The sequence below is a fragment of the Oryx dammah genome, unplaced genomic scaffold (genome assembly GCF_014754425.2).
Source record: "Oryx dammah isolate SB20612 unplaced genomic scaffold, SCBI_Odam_1.1 HiC_scaffold_4, whole genome shotgun sequence".
In the NCBI taxonomy this organism is placed as follows: domain Eukaryota; kingdom Metazoa; phylum Chordata; class Mammalia; order Artiodactyla; family Bovidae; genus Oryx; species Oryx dammah.
In genome coordinates this window covers 71,629,637-71,654,552 of record NW_024070188.1, presented here as the reverse complement: position 1 = coordinate 71,654,552, position 24,916 = coordinate 71,629,637, and the positions used below count along the sequence as shown (strand labels likewise).

Sequence of the window (24,916 nt, the reverse complement as noted above, 5' to 3'; positions counted from 1 at the left end):
GAAAAGCTTTGAATTTTCTCATGGAGTAGAAGGGATGGACAATGTAAGGGACCTTAGAAAATATTTTACCTCTGAAGAAATGATAGTGATAGTTTTGTTACTTACCTGAAGATTCTCACAGGTTTCTTGACTGTAAGTGAGTCTCTGGATTTCTGTAGGTGAGACAAGATACAAGGCTTGTCCGTTGTTGGTGAAGCAGAACGTTCTGGCTATCCGCATGTTGGTAAGGGGCAAGTAATACACATCCAGCAGAGGCCTTAAACTCGGCAAACTTGAGAATACAATGAAAAACTTATTAACAGACAGGAAGGCTTTAGTCTTGAACAAATACTACAGGAAGTAAAAATGGCAGGGACCTTCTAAACCTCATGATTTAGTGTACCAGAGTGGGAGATAAAACTGATTTCTTTTCCTCATGTACTTGTTCACGAGTAACTGAATGAAAATAAATTCTCAGTGTATATGACTATAAGCAAATTAAAAGCACTTCTCCAAACTAAATACAATTCTGCAATATTATGTTCTGATGGGAGGAAATGCTATATTTGTGTTTAAAAAACAAACAAACAAAACCTCTTACCTGAAAGTCATGATGTGTCCATTGGCACAGAAGCAGGCAAGGCAGATGCCGTTACTTAACGATACAATGTCCCCACGAAGCACAAATGACGTCTCTGTGATATTCTGCTTGTAAGCACAGTTCTGGCTTGGCAATGAGATCACTTTTGCTTGCTTTTCAGAACATATTACTGCATACTGGTTTTCACTGATTTCCTGAGAGGAGGAGGGAGATACAGAGACAGGTCTTCTTTTCTTCAATTTCTCTTTCTCATCCTTTTCTTCAGGGACATTGTGTTCTTTCCAGGGTTCATGTGCAGGTGGCACTAAGCAGCCTGTGGAATCCAGGAACGCCATTCTCAGGATTGCCCCTTTTAACCGCAATATAGTACCTAAAATTGCAATTTCAGTAAATAAAAAGTATTTTACTCCAGACAGTAAATATGTTTAGTCCAACTCTGACACACACTAGACATTCAAAAATATGTAGAATATATACTGAACCAAAACTATATACTGGCTCGCTGACAGGATTCAAACCTCAGGCATGGTATCTGAATCTGGAAAAAGATCTCAATAAGTGTTACAAAACTGATAAATGCTGGGATGTCTAGAACTAGGTCTCATACCCACACCTGCCAAGTGTACTATCGTTGAATGTAAGTAGATGGCATCTAGGGCTGCAAGGTCCAATATGGCAGCCCAGTGCCTAGCCATGTGAACTGTGGCTCATCCACACTGTGGCATGCTGTAAGAGTGAAATATAGGCTGGATTTGAAGGCTTAGCACAGTAAAATTATAATAAAATAATTCAATAATATTAAAATACTGATTACATGCTAAAATGATTTAGCATTTTGCATAGACTGGGCTAAATGAAATTTGTTATACTAAAATTAATTTCACTTGTTTCTTTTACATTTTAATATGGCTACTAGAAAATTTAAAATACTACATGTATAATATATAAACAAGGAATATGCTAGAGAGCAAAATCATGCTTTTTTTCTCTCATTTTTAATATAGGAAGAGTATAAATTTTTTCTTCTTAAAATTTTTTGTTAAATTCTTCAAAGAAAAAAGACAATCTTAAGACTTCACACTAGAGATTAAAAATAGCTAAGTGTGTAATATTAAAAAAAACTCCTCAGTTTTTTCCCTACATATGTACTATCCTTTTGCTTACAGAACATACTATTTCAAGGTATCCTAGAATGAGACAGAACAACAGTATTTTGTTTTCATTTTCTATGTAGTAATCATTTTAGACATGATCCTAATGTTTAAAAAAATGCAAAACTTGAATGGCTGTATAAGTAAATGATATTCTGGAATCTTAATCCATGAATTCCTTCAGTTAAAAGCAAAAGACTGTAACTATCTCCATTCAGAATTCTTAGACTGATTCAAAGATGAAAAGCAAAGGCTTCTATTAAATTATAGTAAAGCAAACTTTCAAGGGTAGTCCAGCAGCAGAGCATACATACCACTCGGAGACACAATCACTGGCTGAAGAAGTCTTTGCTCTCCTCCTGGGGGAAGGTTCAGTGCAATGACAAGCACTGTTCCTAGTGTAGTACCAACCCACAAACACGGGGAAGGGGCTGAATCTGTCTTTCGAGTAAAAGTTTCACAGAAATGAAGAGCAGAGATTGCTTCCCGGGATTCTTTATCAATGCTGGTTACACTTGAGCTCCGTGATCGGCTGAAGGAATTATCTTTTACGTCTGAAATGATTTCAAATGTTGTGAGATTACTCAAGTTATAAAATAATCATGGTTTTAGTTTGGCAAGAGTGAGTGAAAGTCACTCAGTCGTGTCCGACTCTTTGCGACCCCATGGACCATATGGTACATGGAATTCTCCGGGTCAGAATACTTTCCAACCCAGGGATTGAACCCAAGTCTCTCGCATTGCAGGTGGATTCTTTACCATCTGAACCACCAGGGAAGTCCATTTAGTTTGTTTTAAATTTTATCAAATAGTTAATCTGCAAAAAGAGAAAAATCTAAAGCATATTTAATTTTAACTGAAAAGAAAAACAATGTACTTTTATGCTAACAATTTTGCCCATTGCTCATACATGAAACATAAAGGGAAAAATCCACACTTGTGAGAACTGAGCTGGGGGCAGCCAGGGGGTTTTTGAATGCATTATCTCCGCAGTTTCGATGTAGCTCTCTGCTGGTATCTTGGCTGCTTTTCCAACTTTAGTCATTACTACCTTTTCTCATGGAGAAGGAAATGGCAACCTGGAGAAGGAAATGGCAACCCACTCCAGTATTCTTGCCTGGAGAATCCCATGGACAGAGGAGCCTGGTAGGCTACAGTCCTTGGAGTCGCAAGAGTTGGATACGACTTAGCGACTACACCGCCGCCACCACCTTTTCTCATGTGCTGCCTCTTCCTTTGGTATAATATAGTTCACGATTAGGCAGTACCAGCAAAGTGGGTATTTTCAATTTCCTAGATTAAAAAAATGCATTTATAAGTACTCTGATTCTACCTTCAAATTTACCGTATGATGGACTTTCTTCTTCAAATCTGTCCATATGAAAGCCTTAATCCATAAAAATTTAGCTTTTATTTTTCTTAAATGCTATTTTAACTGGAATCAACATTCAACTTAGGCATTTTTCATTAACCTAGACAACCAGCACCTGGCTCATTCTTAACTCAATCACAGGTATATTCAGGGATACTTATAAATTCTACTAATAAACCCTCTCTTGTCTACAGTTACCTTCTTCTCTATGACCAATCTTAAGTTTGTTTCAAGCTCTGGCCTCTTTTCTCTGGGAATGCATTTCCAAATGCTTCATGAAATTTTTTTCCTGTTAAATCAAAACACACCATTTCCCCAAGTCTCTAAATTCTTCTAATGGCACTATTTATACTGACAACAACCCCATTCTCCTCAGGAATAACATTTGACATGAGTCGCATTTTTGGTTCTTCCCTTTCACTTTAACTGTATGTCTCTGATGGGATGACAAGTCCTACATTATTCTAATATTTCTGTCTTCTTCTTTCCATTACCCATCAAGTTCCATGATCCTATTTCAGGCATTTATCACCATTCATCTACAGTTCTCAAGAGACCGCCCCACCTTCACACTGTCATTGTTCTATCACAACTCAAATTTTACAAAGTACACTTTTAATTCTATCACCTCTACCTTAAAAATCCACAATGGTTCCTTTACTCAGGTTTATAAAATTCTCCACAAAACATCTTCAGCCTACCATCCTGGCCCCTTCTGCCAGTGCTGCCTTGCTTCAGTTCACTGTGGGAAATAAACCAAGCTCTTCAGTGTTCTCCATACATACTTGGCACTTGCCTATGCTCTTTTTTCTGATTGCTACCCTTGCCTTTTCTCTACCTACTTAGATGGTGTTTATTCTCCATCTCAGGTGCTGTGTCATCCTCATGAAGTTTATCCTGATTGCTAAAATCATCTATAGTTTTTCTCTTTTGAATCTTGATAGCTTTTTATCTCCTCCATGGCACTAATAGCACATTTGTTCTGTACTTATTTCTGACTTGTCTTGGGCCTTGTTCTAACGTGACTGAAAATTTCTTGAGAACAAGGGCTTTTGACTCCCTGCAGAATTTAGCATAGTGCCTTGCATATGAAAGTAGTCAACTGATACTTGCTGAAGACAGACCTATAGTTCAAAGTATCTAGAGCAATGTGTTTCTGCTACACCACTGGGATATATTAAACTTTCCCGTAGCTTCTACTATTCACATCTAATAAGTCATTTCTCAAATTGTATGTTTTCAATGCTATTGTGACAGAAATGACTTCATAATATTGTGAAAAATGAAAAACACATTCAAGTGTGTTTTGATATTATATTTTACTGATTTAAAAAAAGTACTCCTACATGTGTTTTCTCAGATTTGTAGATACTAAATGACACAAAATCATAGTGTCACAAAAATTAAACTAATAGTATTTAATGTTACTGAAATTCTGGGACTCTCAGAGACTGAAGAAAACTCTGGATACTCTTGTTGGGAGGAAAAATGCATAAGGTTAACTTCAGATACACTTGTGTTCAAATTGCATATTTCATTTTTATAGTGAAGGGAACTACCCTCTTCTCAATACATGTTATACTACATTCTAGAACTTTTTCTGGGTCCCTTAACACCAGTGTTACTTACTACAGGGGTCTACCATACTATCTTTTCTATGTTCAGGAACGGAAACTTTCTGATGACAGTGGATGATATTATGCCTACTCATAATAACACATTTTCTATCTCAACTGAGATAAGACCATGGTTTGGAAACACTAAAATCAGTAAGGTGAAACGGACCAATATCTAAGTCTCTGTTATACATAAAAAGATAGTCAAGCAATCTAGAGAATTACAAGTGAGAAGATGAGGTGGGTGAGCAAATACAAAGGAGCAAATCTAGTTTCTAAGACAAACATGGGTGGAATCATCCATGTACAGTTAAATAAAAGCAGTAGAAATTTCTAAAAGAAATCTGCTTTATATGTACTATGTGAAATCTTTAAATCTTTATTGAAACGTCATTTTTCCCTATTCTGGAATATCAGGAAGCTGTTTTGGAGCTGGATATAAAGCAAAAGGAATATACGAGATATATTCACTCTGCTTTCCTAATGGATAGGTTGTATATAAAGTACTACAGAGAAACAAATATTTCCTAACTTATTATCATCAAAAAGTAATACTGATTCTTGACATGAGATTCACTGTAATACAGAAAACCAGTCATATATTTTGAAAATATTATTCTCATAAAAATAAGTTAATAAATCATAGTGCTCAAGATGAGTTTTCAGATGGCCTATAGAAATTAATCTAAAAATCACATAAATTTTAATCTTACACTGAATTTTGTTTACACATAAAGTATGAGAGGATTGAGTAAATAGACTATTTTGGTTTGCTTAAATTTATATAATAATTATCTTATCATATACAGATGGCATCCAAAGGCTATTATTCCTTAAACAGTTATTTTAAACTTTTCAGTGAAAATCTATTCTATGGTCATTTTAAATTTCCTGACTTTTTTGTTTTCCCATTAAAGAGATTTTAACTACTGCATATTTTCATTTATTTTACTTACCTAAGTCAGGCTTTAGGTCAGTAGGCAAGCTTAACTTCCTTGACATTTTTGCTGAAAAATAAAATGCACTTTTAAAGTTCTGAAGAATATCTGATTCATTCTTATTTCTACCAATTTTCTTCAAGATAGGAGTGAATGTTTTTATTACTAAGTCTAGAGACTAAGATAATTAAAATATGATTAATAATGTTATGGTTGGAAAGTAAATCTTATTTTCAGCTTTTTAAAAAGTTTGTACTTACTTGATATAATATCTTTGAGTGCTTGAAGCTCTCACTTCAAGGAAGCCTTTTAAATTCTGTTAATTATTTCTTAGGCTCATAGGAAAGTGTTAGGCTTTTTAAAGAGAATCAGTCATTTCTCAGAAAGATGTTTCAGATAAGGACAACAGAGGCATAAGACAGTCTGGGTATGTGATATAATACAAACTTTCCAGCTCCTCATCTTCACATTCCTTTTAAAGTTAGGATCTTGAATATAGGATGAACCTACATCAAGCTGAAGTATTTGATTACATCACAAAAATAGCTGGCTCATCCATTTCTTCATATATGTTAACATCTCTATTTACATTTTAGTTAAAAACAAAAACCACAAAAACAAAACAAAACAAAGTCATGCTCAGTCTAGCATATTTACAAAAATGTAAACTACAGATATTTCTATTTTGGATTACGATATTTAAAAAGTCTATGTAAAAATCTTACGGGAATTCACTTTCCATCCTCAGTTATTGCCTAAATCTACGAAGTGCTTTAGTTAGGAGGTGTTTTACTACATTCATTATGTTAGTGGCAATGCATGCGTAACGGAACAGTGCTTCCTAAGTGAAATTCTGAATGCACATTTGCGTGTTAATACGTGAATGCGTATATGTTGTTAAATTTTGGATGGTTAGGAGATATTTAAAAAACAGACCCTGCTAATCCATAAGGGCGCCATGTAAACAAAGAGAAATCCAGTCATAGCACACAACTTCCACATCTAAAAAAATGACAAATTCATTGTTAGGGAAGAGGCATTAGGCTACATGGGAAGGGATAGGGGGAAATCAGGTTTTTATTTCTAAGATTCATTACTCTAATTAGCATCCTTTCAAAAAACAACAACAAAGTGTCAAATATACGAATCAGTCTCATCCCATTTTGACAGAGTTAACCTCAGTTAAAGCATAAAAAGTAACAGAAAACGGAAATAGCCAAATGAAATCTATCATGGTTGATCTCATATAAATAGCATCTGGTCCCATCACTGCATGGCAAATATATGGGGAAACAGTGACAGACTTTAGTTTTTTGGGCTCCAAAATCACTGCAGATGGTGACTGCAGCCATGAAATTAAAAGATGCTTGCTCCTTGGAATAAAAGTTATGACCAACCTAGACAGCATATTAAAAAGTAGACATTACTTTGGCAACAAAGGTCCACCTAGTCAAAGCTACGGTTTTCCCAGTAGTCATGTATGGATGTGAGAGTCGGACTATAAAGAAAGCTGAGCACTGAATTACTGATGCTTTTGGACTGTGTTGTTGGAGAAGACTCCTGAAAGTCCCTTGGACTGCAAGGAGATCCAACCAGTCCATCCTAAAGGAAATCAGCCCTGAATATTCATTGGAAGGACTGATGCTGAAGCTGAAACTCCAGTACTTTGGCCACCTGATTGATGCAAAGAATTGACTCATTGAAAAGACCCTGATGCTGGGGAAGATTGATGGCAGGAGAAGGGGAGGACAGAAGATGAGATGGTTGGATGGCATCACTGACTCAATGGATATGAGTTTGAGTAAACTCCAGGAGCTGGTGATGGACAGGGAGGCCTAGGGTGCTGCAGTCCATGGGGTTGCAAAGAGTTGGACATGACTGAGCGACTAAACTGAAGTCTACTCAACTCAAAACATTTTCTAAAATGTAACATTTAACTTTTGAAAGAACTTACAAGTTTTTATTACATATCATAGGTACAATGTACACAGGCTGCTAAATAATATCTATATAGTAACAGAAGGAGAAAAACTAGCCTAGTAAAGTCTAAAGATACCCCTTCACAATCAGATGTGTATGCCTCTCTAGACCTGACTACTCTGATTTGATTAAGTTGTTCTATATCTTTAGGACCAGTGCTTATAAATATTGAATGTACATATACATCATCTGGGGAATTTGTTAAATCAGATTCTTGCACTTCTAACAGGCTCCCAGGAGATGCTGATGTTCCTGGTCTGTGGAGCATCAAGGTCCCTAGACTACAAGTAACTTCAAGATAGGAAACAAGACTAATTCATCAAATCCATATGTAGATACAGTAAGTCCACAGCAAACAAGTCTTGAATAAGCTTCAAAATCTTGTTTGTAAAACATGAAATGTCAAGTATGGTGGTGAGGATTGGATTTGGAATCAGACCAGAAATTACTGTGTATCTAATTCAATGAACTAGTAGGTGTGTGACCTTAGGCCAACCACTTTGCCTCTCTAAACCTCAAATTTCACCTGGAAAACAGAGATGGATAATAATGCCAATTTCATAGTTTTGAAGATTATAAAAGAAGACATAAGCAAAACGTTAAGTGCAATATCTGACACAGTATACAGCTGAAAAACATTAGTTACTAGTAATACTAAACAAGTGAAATAATTTTCATAAGCTGTAAAGTGTTATACAGATGAGCCATTAATATACTTGTAAACAGCCCAATATTTCTTTAATTTTACAGTAATTAAACCCCAATTCTACCCCAATTAACTAAAAAAAAACAAAATGGAAAACAATTTTTAGGACATAAATATAGAATGGCATGTACAACTACAAGCTCAACCTTTTTTAAGTTCATTTCAAAAGGTAAATTCAATATATATCTAATTGTAGAAAAAGAAACAATCTGAGTAACCTATGAGGAAGGGGAGAGGGGAAGTGGTGGAGGGGCGAAAGATTTAAGTCCTCAGCATTTCGATGTCTTCAGGCTCCATAGCCCTTTTTTTTTGGTAGTCTCCATCTAAACTCATCTGATGAACTGATCATATCATTTCAGATACTGAATTTTTCCACAGTAGTATTTCAATTTTTTATAAAGTTTAATTTTATCTGCTGATATTCTCCATCTGTTCACTCACTATGGCCATTTTCCCACTTTAGTACTTGAACATATTACAGCAGCTGCTTTAAAACTTTTGGTTGCTAATTTCAACATCTAGGCCATCTTGTGGTCTGTTTCTACTGAACGATTTTTAAAATTCTTTTGATTATGGGTCATATTGGGTTGGCCAAAAAATTCTTGATTTTCTCATAAGCACCTACAGAAACCTGAACTTTTTGGCCAACCCAATATTTCTCGTGATTTTGAATTTTTATTTCACATGCCTAGGACCTTTTGATTGAATGTGGACATAAGTTTTGACTGAATAGTAGACAATATGTTGAAGTTGAGTATGGATTATACCATCAACCTTAACAGATGTTGAGTTTTAGTCTGTCATGCAGTTAAATTCCTGGTGGATCCTTCTGATCACTCTTGGTTTTATTCTTTATTAGGGTGGGTCTATATCAGTTAGAACTTTGTTTTAGGGTATGGCTTTCACACTAAGAAGTGATCCTTACTCTTAATAAGCGGCCTTTCTGGGATTTCAACAGAATGACAGGTGCTCAGCAAGGTTTCACTGCATCTACTCCTAGCACCACATGACTTCTTGTGTCACTGGGCAGCTCTCAGCCTCAGAGCAGGTACCTGAGGCCCGGTGGTGGAGTCTTGACCAGCTCATATGCGGCCCAGGCCGAAGGCAAGGACCTATACTGAACCTACACACAAGACTTCTAGGAATGCCCCTTGGAGCAGTTCCTTTCTCTCCGGTGCCCACCCTCACAAGTTCAAGTCACTTTAGCCGCCCAGAACTTCCATTTCTTCCTCCTTAGCTTAATGAGGCTACAATTCCACTTGGGTGCGAATCACTCTGCAGTGCAACAGGAAAGTACTCTCCAGTCAGAGAGAGGTGGGGCAGAAAGTAGCTGTAGACTTTATCCAGCACTTCCTAAAGATTATATTTTTACTTCTCAGGAGTCTCAGAAGCACTTGCCAACACAGTTATCTTGTCAGTTGATTTCATCACCCTGGAAAAGAAACTTCTGTCCATGCTTTGAAGTTATCCAGCTTCCAATGAGGTCTTCAAACTGAAAACATTATCATCTGAATGAGTTCCTGGAAGGCAAACTGTTTTTCTCTTCTTCATTTGTGTATTCTTCAACTCTTCCCCCTGTAACCCCGTACCTTTCTTGTTTTGAAATCCTTTGTCACTCAAAGCTATAAAATAGCTCTCATTTTCTATGCCTTTGTCCACAGTAGAAACAATGGAATGACAGTAAAAACGTTTATTCAATTTGGAGAAAACTGCAGTCAGAGATATATCTCAGCAGGCTGCTAACCCAAGTCTCTGCTCTTTTTATAAATCTGAATGAGAATATCAAGCTGGCTGGCTGAATAAGCAGTAAAGAGCTGCATTTGCTTGGAAAGAATAACGAAGTTATACTTGATCACAATAATCAAGTCTGCAATAGTGGTTTCAATACCAAAGAAGGATGTGTGATGTTTAAGAAAAGCAAATCTTGAGGTAAGGGGACTGGCTGAACCATTGTACTAGAGATGACAGATCTGTCATGGTTGATGCTTTTTAGTTTTTTGCAAGGAAAAGTTTCTCTGTTACAGAGATTCTTACTGTTTCTCTGAATTTAAACAGATGCTTTATAATCTTCCTTTAGCTTCTCTACCCACTGTGTTTCACATCTTATTTTTCTAAGGACGATTTCTTAAAGGAAAACAAAACTATAACTTCTGCTTTTTAGAATGTGGCTTTTATATTAAACAAGATACCCACAATACAAGGTAAAATGACTTCTTATGACACTATGGAGAAGATGCCAAAAAAGCAAATGGATCTTTATTACTGAGAAAGGTTCAATAGTTAGAATACAGTGGCAAGATAACTTTTCTCACCAGCAGAGATCCAATGCAATTCTTTTCAAGGATAATGTTAAAATGTATGCATATAAAATAAGAGCAATCAGAACTTAAAAATATAAGACTAAAAATCAGCTTGTAGTTTAGGGTAAGTGATCCCAGGGGGAAAGTGAGACCAAGAAGTAGAAACTCCTATCACACATTATTTTAATAGCTATTGGAACTAATAATATCAATTTTTACCTCCCATGCTAGAATATAAATTGTTAATTTGGGAGCAATTTATTTTGCAAAATACTGCATCCATGTATACGTGTCTAGCTCTTAGTGTGCATGTTCAATAAACATGACAATGTTTATAAATATAAATAAACAAAAGCCGTCATTGGAATTTTTAGAAAGAAGCTGAATTTCTTCACAAGTGAAATCAAATAAAGAGAAAAAGAGGACAAATTAAATATAAGCTTGTTAATCAAAAAGACAACCTTTGGAAATACAAGACACTTATCCATTACCTAAAATGAAGGAGAAATTTTAAAGAGATACTAATACCTGCCAGGTAAAGAGCTGGCTACTACAAGCTCTCTTAATTCTTGAACTCCTAGAGCTTTTGTCTTCAATATTTTTCCCATCTCTATGTACTTTTCACAAATTCATAAAATATAATATCTAAGATATCATCATAATTAAAGACATCTCATAGCCATTTCCTAGAGAAGGCATTAAACAAACTTCACATAATTAAGTGCCACAGGCTGAACTGTTCCCCAAAATTGGTATGCCAAAGCCTTAAGCATCACTTAGGGCTTCAGAATGTGACCTATGTGGAGACAGGACCTTTAAAGAGGTGATTAAGTTGAAATAAGGCCACTAAGTGGGTAGACCAATCCAATCTGATTGGCACATATAATAAGAAATCCAGACACACAGACACAACAGGGGTGCATGTGCCTAGAAGACAGACTATGTGAAAACACAGCAAGAAGGCAGTCAAGGACAGAGGCCTCAGAGGAGAAAACAAAAACACACAAAAAACAAAAACCTGTCACTCCTTTGAGCTTGGAATTCTAGCCTCCAGAACCATTCTAGAGAAAGTAAATTTCTATTATTTAAGCCACTCAGTTTGTAGTATTTTCCTCTGGCAACTCTACCAAATAAATATAATAAGTAATGACATAAAACAGATCCCCACATTAATAGTTCTGGTCAAACAATAGTTGACAAAAAATATTTCGGTAATGTAACTTTAGTTTGGACTAATTTTCTTTATGTTAGGAAGCAAACAGCAAGTTATTTCTAGAAAGATCACTGTATAGCCTTTGAATGTTAGAAAAAGATGATTCTATAGAGACGCATATACAGTAAGTACTGGTATATAAGACACAGACTTTGCTGAGCATATTTTATTACGCAATTTGACAGAAAATACAGTCAGAAACAGAATTAGAGTTTGAACACGTGATATGCCAAAATCCTCAGACTTTAGTCATCCTGAAAAAGAAAAAGAAATTCATTTAGAGGAAGTATGACTTATACAGTGGTTTTAAAGTACCTGTCTGTGCAATTTAGTTCTTGACCAAGTAAGGGTAAGTATTAATATTACATAATAATCTATTTTCAAAGTAGAAAATATTCAAGTTACCTGTAAAAGGGGTTTAATGAATACTTGACTCATCTTCTCTTTCAAGACAAGCTTCTGTTCTTTCAATGGCCATATTGAGGATTAAATATAAAGATGAACTTCTATAGATGTAGCAGCCGTATTTTGGGATGAATATTGGGGGATATAAACTAGAAATATCAGTACTACTTTGTTTTATAATAAATTAGAATAATTTTAAAACTTAAAATTCTTAGAACAAAATAAAAAAATCAAATTAAAATTGTAAACAAAAAACAAAACTTAATTACATACATATCTTTTCAAATTCATATAGAAAATTCCAAACAAACCTCTGAGAAATTGTTTTTCAAACTGTAAACATAAATGAATTGGGAAGAGAGCACAAGAAGAGACCACATATTATGAAAGCAGATACATGCTGTAGTATAGGATCAAGAAACTGGGATTCTGACCTTGACTAAGCCATTACCATGTGCTATTACTTTGGATATGCATTTGACTTCTTTGAGGCTCAAATTCTTTTCTTGAAAAATAAAAGGGCTGAGTTGCTTTAAAATGTAGGATTTAACGAGTCAGTGATTTAAAACATGATTCAGAACAGATTTAAGTCTGTTAGAACACTTAAATATAAAAAAGGAGTAACTGCCACATGTGGTGGCAGAGTGGTAAAGAATCCATCTGCCAGTGCAGGAGACGCAAGAGACGTGGGTTCGATCCTGGGTTGGGAGGATCCCCTGGAGGTGGACATGGCCACCCACTCCAGTGTTCTTGCCTGTAGAATCCCATGCACAGAGGAGGAACCTGGGGGCTAGAGTCCATGGGGTTGCAAGGAGTGACATGACTGAGCAAGTGAGCAAGTACACATATATGGGAAAACTCATGAAAACAACACCTAGGCATTATTTTCATTTAAATTGACTTCAAAACTTACTTCAGTTTTTGCTAAGCAAGAAAACCAATCATTCCCAAAGTAATAGCTAATTCAGAAATTTGAGAAATTAAAAAGGGCTCTGCAGGTATTATCTTTCTTATAATTAACAAATACCATATGACAAACGCCTAGTGTAATATGTAGAACTTAGGGGTGCTCATTACATAGAGCTATTACTCATGCTTGTTTTGGCACAGCACAAATTAAGTGACCTTATTTCCTGACTTGTTATTCTTTAATCTCCAATATTACTTCCTCCTTACACTTTCATTCCTTCTATATGGATATTAGTAATAAAATGGGACATGGGCAGGATAAGAGACTACAGAATAGAGCTAGGTATCTACTTTCTGAATAAAGTACTCATCATGAGAGAGAATAATCTTTAGAGAAGTTTAATCAAAATCTACCAAAGAATGCTAACATCTGGACCATATTTTATTCACAAGTACATCACGAAAAATTTGTTTAATACTTTAACAAAGATACATATTTTAGGACTATTTTTATATAAACTTAGAATAACAAAAAGCTTTATATATTTCTGAAATTTTATAAAATATAAATAATGAATAAAAAATTGATAACCAATATTATTTTCAAAATGATTTACAGAAATTGCTAACTATGGGAAAGTTACTGATTTTTAAAATTCTGGCCATTAAGATTTTTAGTAACAAAAATTAATCATAAAGTATGAACAGGCGAAACAAATCCCTATATGCATAGGGATGCTACAGTTGCATTATACAGTACACTCTTCTATATTTTTACTGTTAATTCACAATACTACAGTTATGTCTTTCTAGGCTGTTATTCTTACGCATGAACAATGACCTCACTGCCAGTGCCATTTACCTGAATTACTGTCAGTTAGGAAACGAAGCCATGCTTCAGAGAGACAGGTCAGGGAACTCTACTGTTGACTCCTGTTACTTTCACTTGAGTCTGCTCTTTGAGAAAGGTAGACTTCCAGGCACTGTAAACTATAGTTGGGTGACGGGTACCATGATGGCACCAACGAGGTAGAGCTTAGACATAGTTTGATATGAACCATCTTTTTACTTTTCCAGGTTACCATGTAGATAGAACAGAGTCATAACCAGATGATCTAGTTATAAGTCATACGACAGATTTGTCTTTGAATCCTTACAGGCTTCAGTAAATCTTAAGAGGAAATACAGTACAGTGTTGAAGAGGACAAACAGTGGATTAGGACAACCTCAGTGTAAATCATGGCTCTGACATGTGTTAGCTATGTAACCAATAGATACTCTGTACCCTTTGACAGTGCTGTCATATGGAAAAGAGGGAGATAACAATGAGGAGCTAACTGAGGTTACTGAGTGGATTAAAAAAGAAAACGAAGAAATGGAGAAGTACGTTTTTCCTTCTATATCACCTGGGATATATGTTGGAATAATAAAAATATCAGTTACAAAGTAAGTCACAAGGATGTAATGTATAGCACAGGGAACATAGTCACAAATACTGTAATAACTCTGTATGGTGGGTAATGTATAAAAATGTTGAATCTTGTATTCAACACTGTATATCTGAAACTAATCTAATAGTTTCAGTCAATTATATGTCAATAGAAAATACTAAAAGATTCCAACTGAAAACAAATACAGAAATATATAAACCACAGCTGCAACTGTGGTTTCTGGAAGTGAAAAACTAACATAAGTTTGAAAAGCTGAAGAAAGTTAACATGTCTCCCCAAAAATATAGCTATAGAAACCGGCATGATAAAAAAACTTGTTGATAACATTCTTGCTTTTTTTTATGCTACCAAAGAACTATCCTTCCAATAATATTCTCAATTCTAAGAAATTAATTGAAGTCTATCAAATAATCACACTCAGATAGATATTCAACGTTATATATTCATTACACAGAAAATAATGAAAATTGAGTCAATATATTTAACAAAACAATATAACCCTAGGATCAAAAATCAAACAGATAAATTATTCAAAAATTTTAATTATATACAAAGTAACTTTCACACAAGGCAAAATTCTTAAGTAATTAAACTCTGCAAGTTCTTTGATAAATTGTACATACAAAGTTCCTTCAAATTTTTCAAATTATATGAAGGTAAAAGAACCTCTAAAGTATTATTAAGATAGTATATACTAAAAAGGAAATTTGTTGAAAAAGAATTATGCAACAGTGCTCATAGCTAATGAAAGTGATTTAAATATTACCAGATGATTCACTAAGGTACCACAAATACGAAGAAGTAAATAATTGATTCTCCATAAATGAACAGCCCTTTGCCCAAGAATAAATCGCCTTATTCAAAAAATGACCAGAGGTGCTAAGAGTCAGCCAATGTTAATATGACTAAACAGGGTTCAATTTACAACATACAGACAATATGGTGCTATTTCTAACAGTTTTTGAAATTTAATTTTACTACATATTAAACTTTGAGTTGAAAAAAAGTAAATCTATTCCAGCTACCTAGAAATTCATCTAATTTAATACAATTCAATGAATATATGGAGGGAGTTTGGGGGGAAATAAATAATATATTAATAATATAATAAAAAATTTGGATTTAAATCGAAGATTAAATGTGTACTCTTTTAGTAAAATGGTGTTTCTCTGGCTTTTAAAAATCTTCAGACAAAATTCAAACTTTTATGACTAAAAAATCCTATTTGGAAAAAAAAAAAATCCTATTTGGATTATATCCCTAAATTTAACTATGTCTTTTATCCCCAAACTTGAAATTTTGAAAATCTTGGAGTGAGTAATTAATTTCAAAGTACCACTGATTTTTACTTGGGGGGCAAGAGTCCTAGAAAATTCCTATTTAAATCAAGGGTAGTACAGATTATAGCCTAAATGTCAATCTTTTTTAAACCATTTCCTTGAAATCTGGAGTCTTAATAATGTGAGGAGGATAGAGTAAAGGCAGGAAAAACACAAATACATTAAAAAAATTCACAACCTTGGAGTAAAAAATTGTAGTACTTGTGTCATAAATTGAACCCTGCTTTATTTTAAAATAAGCAAAAATAAAAATTAATAGAGCAATTCACACGGTTAAGTCAGAGGAAGAACTGCAACCCCAATTTAACTGATTTTTGATAATTACTGTCCCAATGAGTTTAGAAGAAACACAGCCCAAGAGATTATCATTTAGCATAGGAATAACAAATTAATATATACAAAACGCAATGCATTAGATAATTTTCTGATGCTGCGTTAGCACTGCATATAGCAAGGATTAGAAACAAAATAGAAATGTCTATTTCCTACCTATATCACTGGCTACCATCTTGGAAAACTTTCTGCTTTTGATCTTCACTGAAAATAATATTTTGATATAAAATGTCAAAATCTATTCAAAGTAAACTAAATGAATTAAATGTAATTAAAAGAAAATACTTTAAAGATACTATACCCTTTTCTATAAAATTATTCATTTTTTGTTCATCATCTGAATTGTGGGGTGATGAAGAACCTACACAAATGAAGACAATGGAAGGAACAGGCATATAGTCAGTCACAAACACTGAGTTGTCACAGGGAAAAGTACAAACAAAGTAATTTGGTAACCCCTAGGATAAGTTCCCACACTACTGGCCACAAGAAAATATTGTGTATATAGTTAATAAAAATTCATATAATATTACAGTAGCAATAGCAATCAGTAATACATTATCTTTCAGGGTAGACCAATCTCTAGTATATATATTAACTCTAACCTATAATAATTTTTCCATAAGATATAAGTATTTGGCAAAATCTTCGTATATATTGTAAGTTAGAGAATAGATAAACAAAACATAAGGAGCTGTTTGTAAAATAATGTAAAAATTCTTGATATTAGTTAATTGAATAAGGTTTATCTAGTGGCACATAGAATCCTGTACAAGTACTATCCTGATAAAGCTAATTTTAGAGTTAGCTTTCTAGATACAAACTTTAAAATTTTATATAAATTGTACTATTATCATACAGGTCTTTAAAATACTGAGGATAATACTTACAATTTTAGGTATGTTCAAATATTTATTTTAATGAGGTATAAAATATTTTATTTCAACTGTGACTTTCAATAAGCTTATCTAATATTTTCATAATTGAGATTTTATTTGTCCTTTTTTCTTAAAAAGATGTTTCTAAATTTTCATTGTATTTCTTTAACTTCTAACAAATCTTTTTTATAAAGGAAATTCTACAAACTATCTATTCTTTATAACACATTTCAAATGACAGACATTAAAAATTTCAAAATCTCTCCAGCTTATAAATCACTTCCCCTGCTTTGAATTCCTGTAAAAGTTTACTTGTTATTTTTCTTATGATGTTAATCACTTAACATCTTATATTTTGAGTTTACACACACTTGACCACTGAACTGAAATGAGAAGCTGGGACCCCTATCTGATTGATCATTTCATCCCTTCAGGACTCCGTGGAGTTCTCAGCATGTAGGAATGTCTAGGTAAACATTTGCTGAACGAATAAAGCTTTTCTGCTACAAGTAAATGTCTAGAATATAACTGGAAGTAAATAAAGTGGTTTTTCTGTGCTGATTTCTTTTTTATCCCAATGAAAGTACTGGGCCTTAATAAATAAGGTCAAAATTTGACCTTTCCCCACAAAATCATACTTTCTTTTTTTGGCCAGGTGGAAAATATCCTTGAAGTCTCTTCTCAGAACAAGTAAAACCTGTCAACATTGGCAGGAGCCAATTACTTCTAAAATAGTCTCATAAAAATTACTCTTCTAAAACTACCTTATTTTTGCTAAATAGCATTTATAGAGCCTAATAAATGCTATATCCAAAAATATCACACAGGAAACACTGAGCTCAGCAACATTTTCAGGAATATAAATAAGTACCCTCCTTTCTCATATAAATATAATTCAGAGTTAAGGAAGATAATAGTTATGAGATGTTATATATAATTTAAAATACTATTCATCTCTGACACTATATAACCACATGAATGTACAAAAATTAATACTTATTTTATTCTATATATTTTATATCAGAATAATAGCAAGATAGCATATCTAAACATGAATATAAAATTATAAAAATGTTCAGTGACTCCAACATAAAAATAGGCAACATAAGCCATAAACATAAGTAAAAGAAGATCTTTTTCCCCCTAACTGAAAATGCCCACTAGTTGTCAAAACTTCCATGATAGCTTATGAAAAAGTTCCAAAAATGTTTTTAGTATTTCCTACTTGAATATATTTTACAAATTACTATGATTAAACAAGCACAGAAAATACATATAGCTTAAAAATTTTTTTTTTCTCTAGGGTACATGGAAACTCCTAAGGTCACCATCTCATGATATGTGGCCTTGTGTTTTCTTCAATTTGAAATATATATATACAAATACATACATACATATACACACATACACATAAATTTTGGATACAGTACTATAAATATCCCAACATTACTAAAGTGCTCAGTGAAGCAATCTGAGTTCTCTGAAATAAAGATCAAACAGAGATGGCAGAAATATTCTATGTTAATTCAGGATGGCAGAGTTATTGTTGGTTTATTTGAAAATAAACGGAAAGGGAAAATGATACTCGTAATTTGGATTTTCTCAGGATGATTTTTGAATAGAGATTTGATATTAGTTGGCTAAATTATTCAGATCACAAGTTTTGGTTATGGGATTTAAATGCTTTTCAAAAAGTTTCTCCTCACTTATATGTACTATTTCAAATGAACATATTGGTTGTGATAAAGGGCAGATGATGTCCTTTCATTTTCTATAACAGAGGTACTCTTCTTAGTATTTATGATTCAGTTGAACTTCCAACTCACTTTTTATGCATTTCTTCTTCTTTCATAAATATAAACATTGTTTTCTAGTAACTATTTCCAGAGGTTTATTCTGATTTCTATGATAGTTCTTAGTATTTATGCATGACTAACTATCTCCTGGTATATAAAACATGTTTTAGGTACAATTATTGCCTACTAGTTTGGTTTGCTTTTGTAAAAGTGGTCTTTCCTGGTATGCATGAATGGATACGAGTCTTCAAAAACTCTTCAGAGCATAATCGGGGACTAAACTAAATAAGAGTTTGTGTCTAAAGATGAGAATCTGTGATTTATTAATAATTTCTGAGGTCACAATTTTTATTTTGCATTTCAAACACCTGAAAAATGCCTGGTGTCATAAATTTCTGCATGTTGCAACTATATCGTCTTTTCCTCTGAACCAAAGAGCACAGTATATTTGAAAATGCTGAATGATATTTGAGTTGCTCTGGTACAAAAGAGAGAATCTGGAGTTTTTACCACTACGCACTTTTTATATTTACTTATATTTAAGTATACTTACATATTTATCTCTCCCAACAACACAAGAAAATACTCTACACATGGACATCACCAGATGACAAAACACCAAAATCAGATTGATTACATTCTTTGCAGCCAAAGATGGAGAAGCTCTATACAGTCAACAAAAACAAGACCGGGAGCTGACTGTGGCTCAGATCATGAACTTCTTATTGCCAAATTCAGACTGAAACTGAAGAAAGTAGGGAAAACCACTTGACCATTCAGTATGACCTAAATCAAATCCCTTATGATTACACAGTGGAAGGGAGAAATCAATTTAAGGGACTAGATCTGATAGAGTACCTGATGAACTATGGACGGAGGTTCCTGACATTGTACAGGAGACAGGGATCAAGACCATCCCCATGGAAGAGAAATGCAAAAAAGCAAAATGGCTGGCTGAGGGGGCCTTACAAATAGCTGTGAAAAGAAGAGAAGTGAAAAGCAAAGGAGAAAAGGAAAGATATAAGCATCTGAATGCAGAGTTCCAAAGAACAGCAAGGAGAGATAAGAAAGCCTTCCTCAGTGATCAATGCAAAGAAATAGAGGAAAACAACAGAACGGGAAGAACTAGAGATCTCTTCAAGAAAATTAGAGATACCAAGGGAACATTTCATGCAAAGATGGGCTCGATAAAGGACAGAAATGGTATGGACCTAACAGAAGCAGAAGATATTAAGAAAGGTGGCAGGAATACACAGAAGAACTGTATAAAAAAGATCTTCATGACCAAGATAATCATGATGGTGTGATCACTCAACTAAAGCCAGACATCCTGGAATGTGAAGTCAGTGGGTGGTAGAAAGCATCACTACGAACAAAGCTAGTGAAGGTGATGGAATTCCAGTTGAGCTATTTCAAATCCTGAAAGATGATGCTGTGAAAGTGCTGCACTCAATATGCCAGCAAATTTGGAAAACTCAGCAGTGGCCACAGGACTAGAAAAGGTCAGTTTTCATTTCAATCTCAAAGAAAGGCAATGCCAAAGAATGCTCAAACTAAACTAAGATCATGGCATCTGGTCCCATCACTTCATGGGAAATAGATGGGGAAACAGTGGGAAACAGTGTCAGGCTTTATTTTTTTGGGCTCCAAAATCACTGCAGGTGGTGATTGCAGCCATGAAATTAAAAGACGCTTACTCCCTGGAAGGAAAGTTATGACCAACCTAGATAGCATATTCAAAAGCAGAGACATTACTTTGCCAACAAAGGTCCGTCTAGTCAAGGCTATGGTTTTTCTAGTGGTCATGTATGGATGTGAGAGCTGGACTGTGAAGAAAGTCGAGCATCGAAGAATTGATGCTTCTGAACTGCAGTGTTGGAGAAGACTCTTGAGAGTCCCTTGGACTGCAAGGAGATCCAACCAGTCCATCCTAAAGGAGATCAGTCCTGGGTGTACTTTGGAAGGACTGATGCTAAAGCTGAAACTCCAATACACTGGCCACCTCATGTGAAGAGCTGACTCATTGGAAAAGACTCTGACGCTGGGAGGCATTGGGGGCAGGAGGAGAAGGGGACGGCCAGAGGATGAGATGGTTGGATGGCATCACCAACTCTATGGACGTGAGTTTGGGTGAACTCCGGGAGTTGGTGATGGACAGGGAGGCCTGGTGTGCTACAATTCATGGGGTCGCAAAGAGTTGGACACAACTGAGGGCCTGAACTGAACCACACAATTGCACTCATCTCACACGCTAGTAAAGTAATGCTCAAAATTCTCCAAGCCAGGCTTCAGCAATATGTGAACCGTGAACTCCCTGATGTTCAAGCTGGTTTTAGAAAAGGCAGAGGAACAAAAGATCAAATTGCCAACATCCACTGGATCATCAAAAAAGCAAGAGAGTTCCAGAAAAACATCTATTTCTGCCTTATTGACTATGCCAAAGCCTTTGACTGTGTGGATCACAATAAACTGTGAAAAATTCTGAAAGAGATGGGAATACCAGACCACCTGACCTGCCTCTTGAGAAACCTGTATGCAGGTCAGGAAGCAACAGTTAGAACTGGACATGGAAAAACAGACTGGTTCCAAATAGGAAAAGGAGTACGTCAAGGCTGTATATTGTCACCCTGCTTATTTAACTTATGTGCAGATACATCATGAGAAATGCTGGGCTGGTAGAAGCACAAGCTGGAATCAAGATTGCTGGTAGAAATATCAATAACCTCAGATAGTGCGTATGACAACATCCTTATGGCAGAAAGTGAAGAGGAACTAAAAAGCCTCTTGATGAAAGTGAAACAGGAGAGTGAAAAAGTTGGCTTAAAGTTCAACAGTCAGAAAACTAAGATCATGGCATCTGGTCCCATCACTTCATGGGAAATAGATGGGGAAACAGTGGAAAACAGTGTCAGACTTTATTTTTTGGGGCTCCAAATTCACTGCAGATGGTGATTGCAGCCATGAAATTAAAAGACACTTACTCCTTGGAAGGAAAGTTATAATCAACCTATATAGCATATTCAAAAGCAGAGACATTACTTTGACAACAAAGGTCCGTTTATTCAAGGTTATGGTTTTTCCAGTGGTCATGTATGGACGTGATATTTGGACTGTGAAGAATGCTGAGCATCGGAGAATTGATGCTTTTGAACTGTGGTGTTGGAGAAGAGTTGAGAGTCCCTTGGATTGCAAGGAGATCCAACCAGTCCATCCTAAAGGAGACCAGTCCTGGGTGTTCACTGGAAGGACAGATGCTGAAGCTGAAACTCCAATACTTTGGCCACCTCATGTGAAGAGTTGATTCACTGGAGAAGACCCTGATGCTGGGAGGGATTGGGGGCAGGAGGAGAATGGGACGACAAAGGATGAGATGGCAGGATGGCATCACCTACTCAATGGACATGAGTTTGGGTGAACTCTGGGAGTTGGTGATAGACAGGGAGGTCTGCCATGCTGCAGTTTTGGGGTCACAAACAGTTGGACATGACTAAGCGACTGAACAGACTGAACTGATCATATTTATCTACAATTACCCTTTATTTGGGTTATTTCAAATTGTTATTTATACATACCTACTGAAAGTATGCCTTAGGATTAAAAGCAGTATTAATGTACTTTGGCTGAATCTTGTTAAAACACATTTGATGGTCATTTAATATATTAAAGACAATATATCACATGTCCATGTTTTCCAGTTTGGTTTATAGACTTAACATACTGATCACTGCATTCACATGGCCTTGAGGTAAGGTGAGAAGATCAGAATAGTACTGTATATAGTTGGAGGAAAAACAGCAATAATTAAGAGAGATTATAATTCAAAATTATATTGAGAAATAGCTTTCATCCTGTGAGACAGGAAATACATACTGCTCCACATTATTTGTTCAGTGTTATTCTACCAATGTTCAGCCCTAATATTATATATTATAGTTGCATATGTTTTATTAGTGTCACGACTGAACTTAAATGTGAAACTTAAATAAGAAAACCAGAAGGTGTATATATTTTAAGAGAAGAAATGATTAGCTTGAGCAAACCTCACATAAGCTTTTATGGTCCTACAGCTAATAAAATGGTCAACTGAAATATGACAAAGTAAAATGCACTTTAGTTTTTCCTATTCTTTAATTATTTATGATATAGCAGAACTACCTATGGAGGATCAAAATCTGTCCATGAACAGTGTTACTTTAAGCTAAGAACAGTCTTTCCAGGAGAAAGCTGATGAAAAGTCCCAGCCTTCAAACACGTCTGTTAAAATTATGAAGTTAAACTTATTAAATTTTAGCAAATTTTTAATCCACTAAAAAAAAAAAAAAACAATAAATTCAGGATCCTCTTAATTTTAATTAAGGAAAATTAAAAGTAATGTTCCTCTGAAACAGTAACATGCACATAGGTTACAAAAGGCCAATATATGGATAACAAAGGACAAATGCTTTAATATAGCTATAAAATTATATATTACTTTGATTAAATCAAAACCAAATATAACTAGTCTACAATTATTCTAACTGTCCACAGTCACCATTAGACAATAAGTGTTAAAAATCTCTCATAACAAAATCTCTCATAACATTTAAATAGACATTATTCAAGGATTAGAGCACTGATTTACCAGCTGACTCCAGGACTACCAAGAGCAAAGACAAGACTGCAGATAACTAAACCTCTGATCCAATGGTAAGAAATAAGATCTATTTTCTCCCCAAAAGTGTAAATATTAGAAAGCTAAGTAAACTCCTGCATTACTCTCAACAGGTAACACCTGTAGATTTTTATCTAATGCATTTCTTTTAACTTAATTAGAATGCAAAGAATATAGGTATAATTTTAAGAATAAATAGGTAACACAAAAGCTCCATGTATTTTAAATGTTTATCTATAAAAATTTTGCACATTATACCTTTTGTAGCACTACAACTACTAATAAAATAAAAAGCAAATTACCGGAAGTTGGAGATTTGCAGCGATCTTCTGGGACTACCGCCCCTTCACTAATATCGCACAGACCTGCTGAAAAACAAAACCCAGACCAAGTCATACCACACAAAAGTTTATGTAAGTGCAGTTGTACCTCCTATTTACAGTACATTTCTAATGACAGTCCATTTTAAAAAACTAAGCAGGTTATCAGACTACGATGGCATTGATACTATGTTCAATAGCTTTGAGATAAGAATAACGCAGCATTCTGATATTAAAACTAATACAGAAGTCACCAGTTAAATCAGTAACAATTTTCAATCTGCTGTTCTTCAAGGACATTAGACATAACACAGGATTTTGTTCAAAGTCAGCAATTTGAGGGCATATGATATACTGCTTATTAAATTTCTCCTGAGGGAAAAATTTATTTGGTGACTTTTTTGGTGATTTTTTTTTTTACATTATAGGGACTCCCAACTCATGTCTCAAAGTTGTTTCTGCTAAGTATGTTTCAAATATACTCCCTTAAATATTACTGACAAATAATTAAGAAAATATTTTGTACCACCAAATTTGCAACATTTAAAATACAATCATACCGTGTTTTATTGCATTTTGCTGAAATTGCTTTTTTTGAAAAACAAATTGAAGGTTGTGGGCATCCTGCATGGAGATGGCCTACAGACACCATTTTTTTCAACAGTATTTGTCACTTCATGTTTCTATGTCACATCTTGGTTAATTCTCATAACAATAACAAAAGAGTTTAAAATATTACATTTTCTATGATGATCTGTGATCACGATCTTTAATGTTCCTATTTGTAATTGTTTTGGGGCACCACACACCACACTCACATAAGACAGCAAACTTAGCTAAGAAACATCTGTGTTCTGACTGCTCCATTGACCTGCCCTTGCCATCTTTCTCTCTCTCCTCAGGCTTCCCTATTCCCTGAGACACAAAATTGAGAGTACATCAGTTAATAACCCTACAATGGCCTCCAAGAGTTCAGG

The 24,916-nt window shown here is 34.7% G+C and overlaps 1 protein-coding gene across 2 annotated transcripts in view; it reads right to left on the bottom strand.

Moving 5' to 3' along the window:
• Positions 1-24,916, bottom strand: part of STXBP5 (syntaxin binding protein 5) — a 167,640-nt gene that overhangs the window by 20,287 nt on the left and 122,437 nt on the right. Inside the window, exons 19-25 of one of the 2 annotated variants that reach the window (XM_040238645.1) lie at positions 23,922-23,987; positions 16,596-16,655; positions 16,451-16,498; positions 5,676-5,726; positions 2,046-2,285; positions 581-950; positions 106-271 (exon numbers count right to left, since the gene is read on the bottom strand). In XM_040238645.1, coding sequence (XP_040094579.1) covers positions 106-271; positions 581-950; positions 2,046-2,285; positions 5,676-5,726; positions 16,451-16,498; positions 16,596-16,655; positions 23,922-23,987 — 1,001 coding nt within the window. The remainder of the gene's footprint in view (positions 1-105; positions 272-580; positions 951-2,045; positions 2,286-5,675; positions 5,727-16,450; positions 16,499-16,595; positions 16,656-23,921; positions 23,988-24,916) is intronic. The other variant, XM_040238646.1, reaches the window with a different exon arrangement.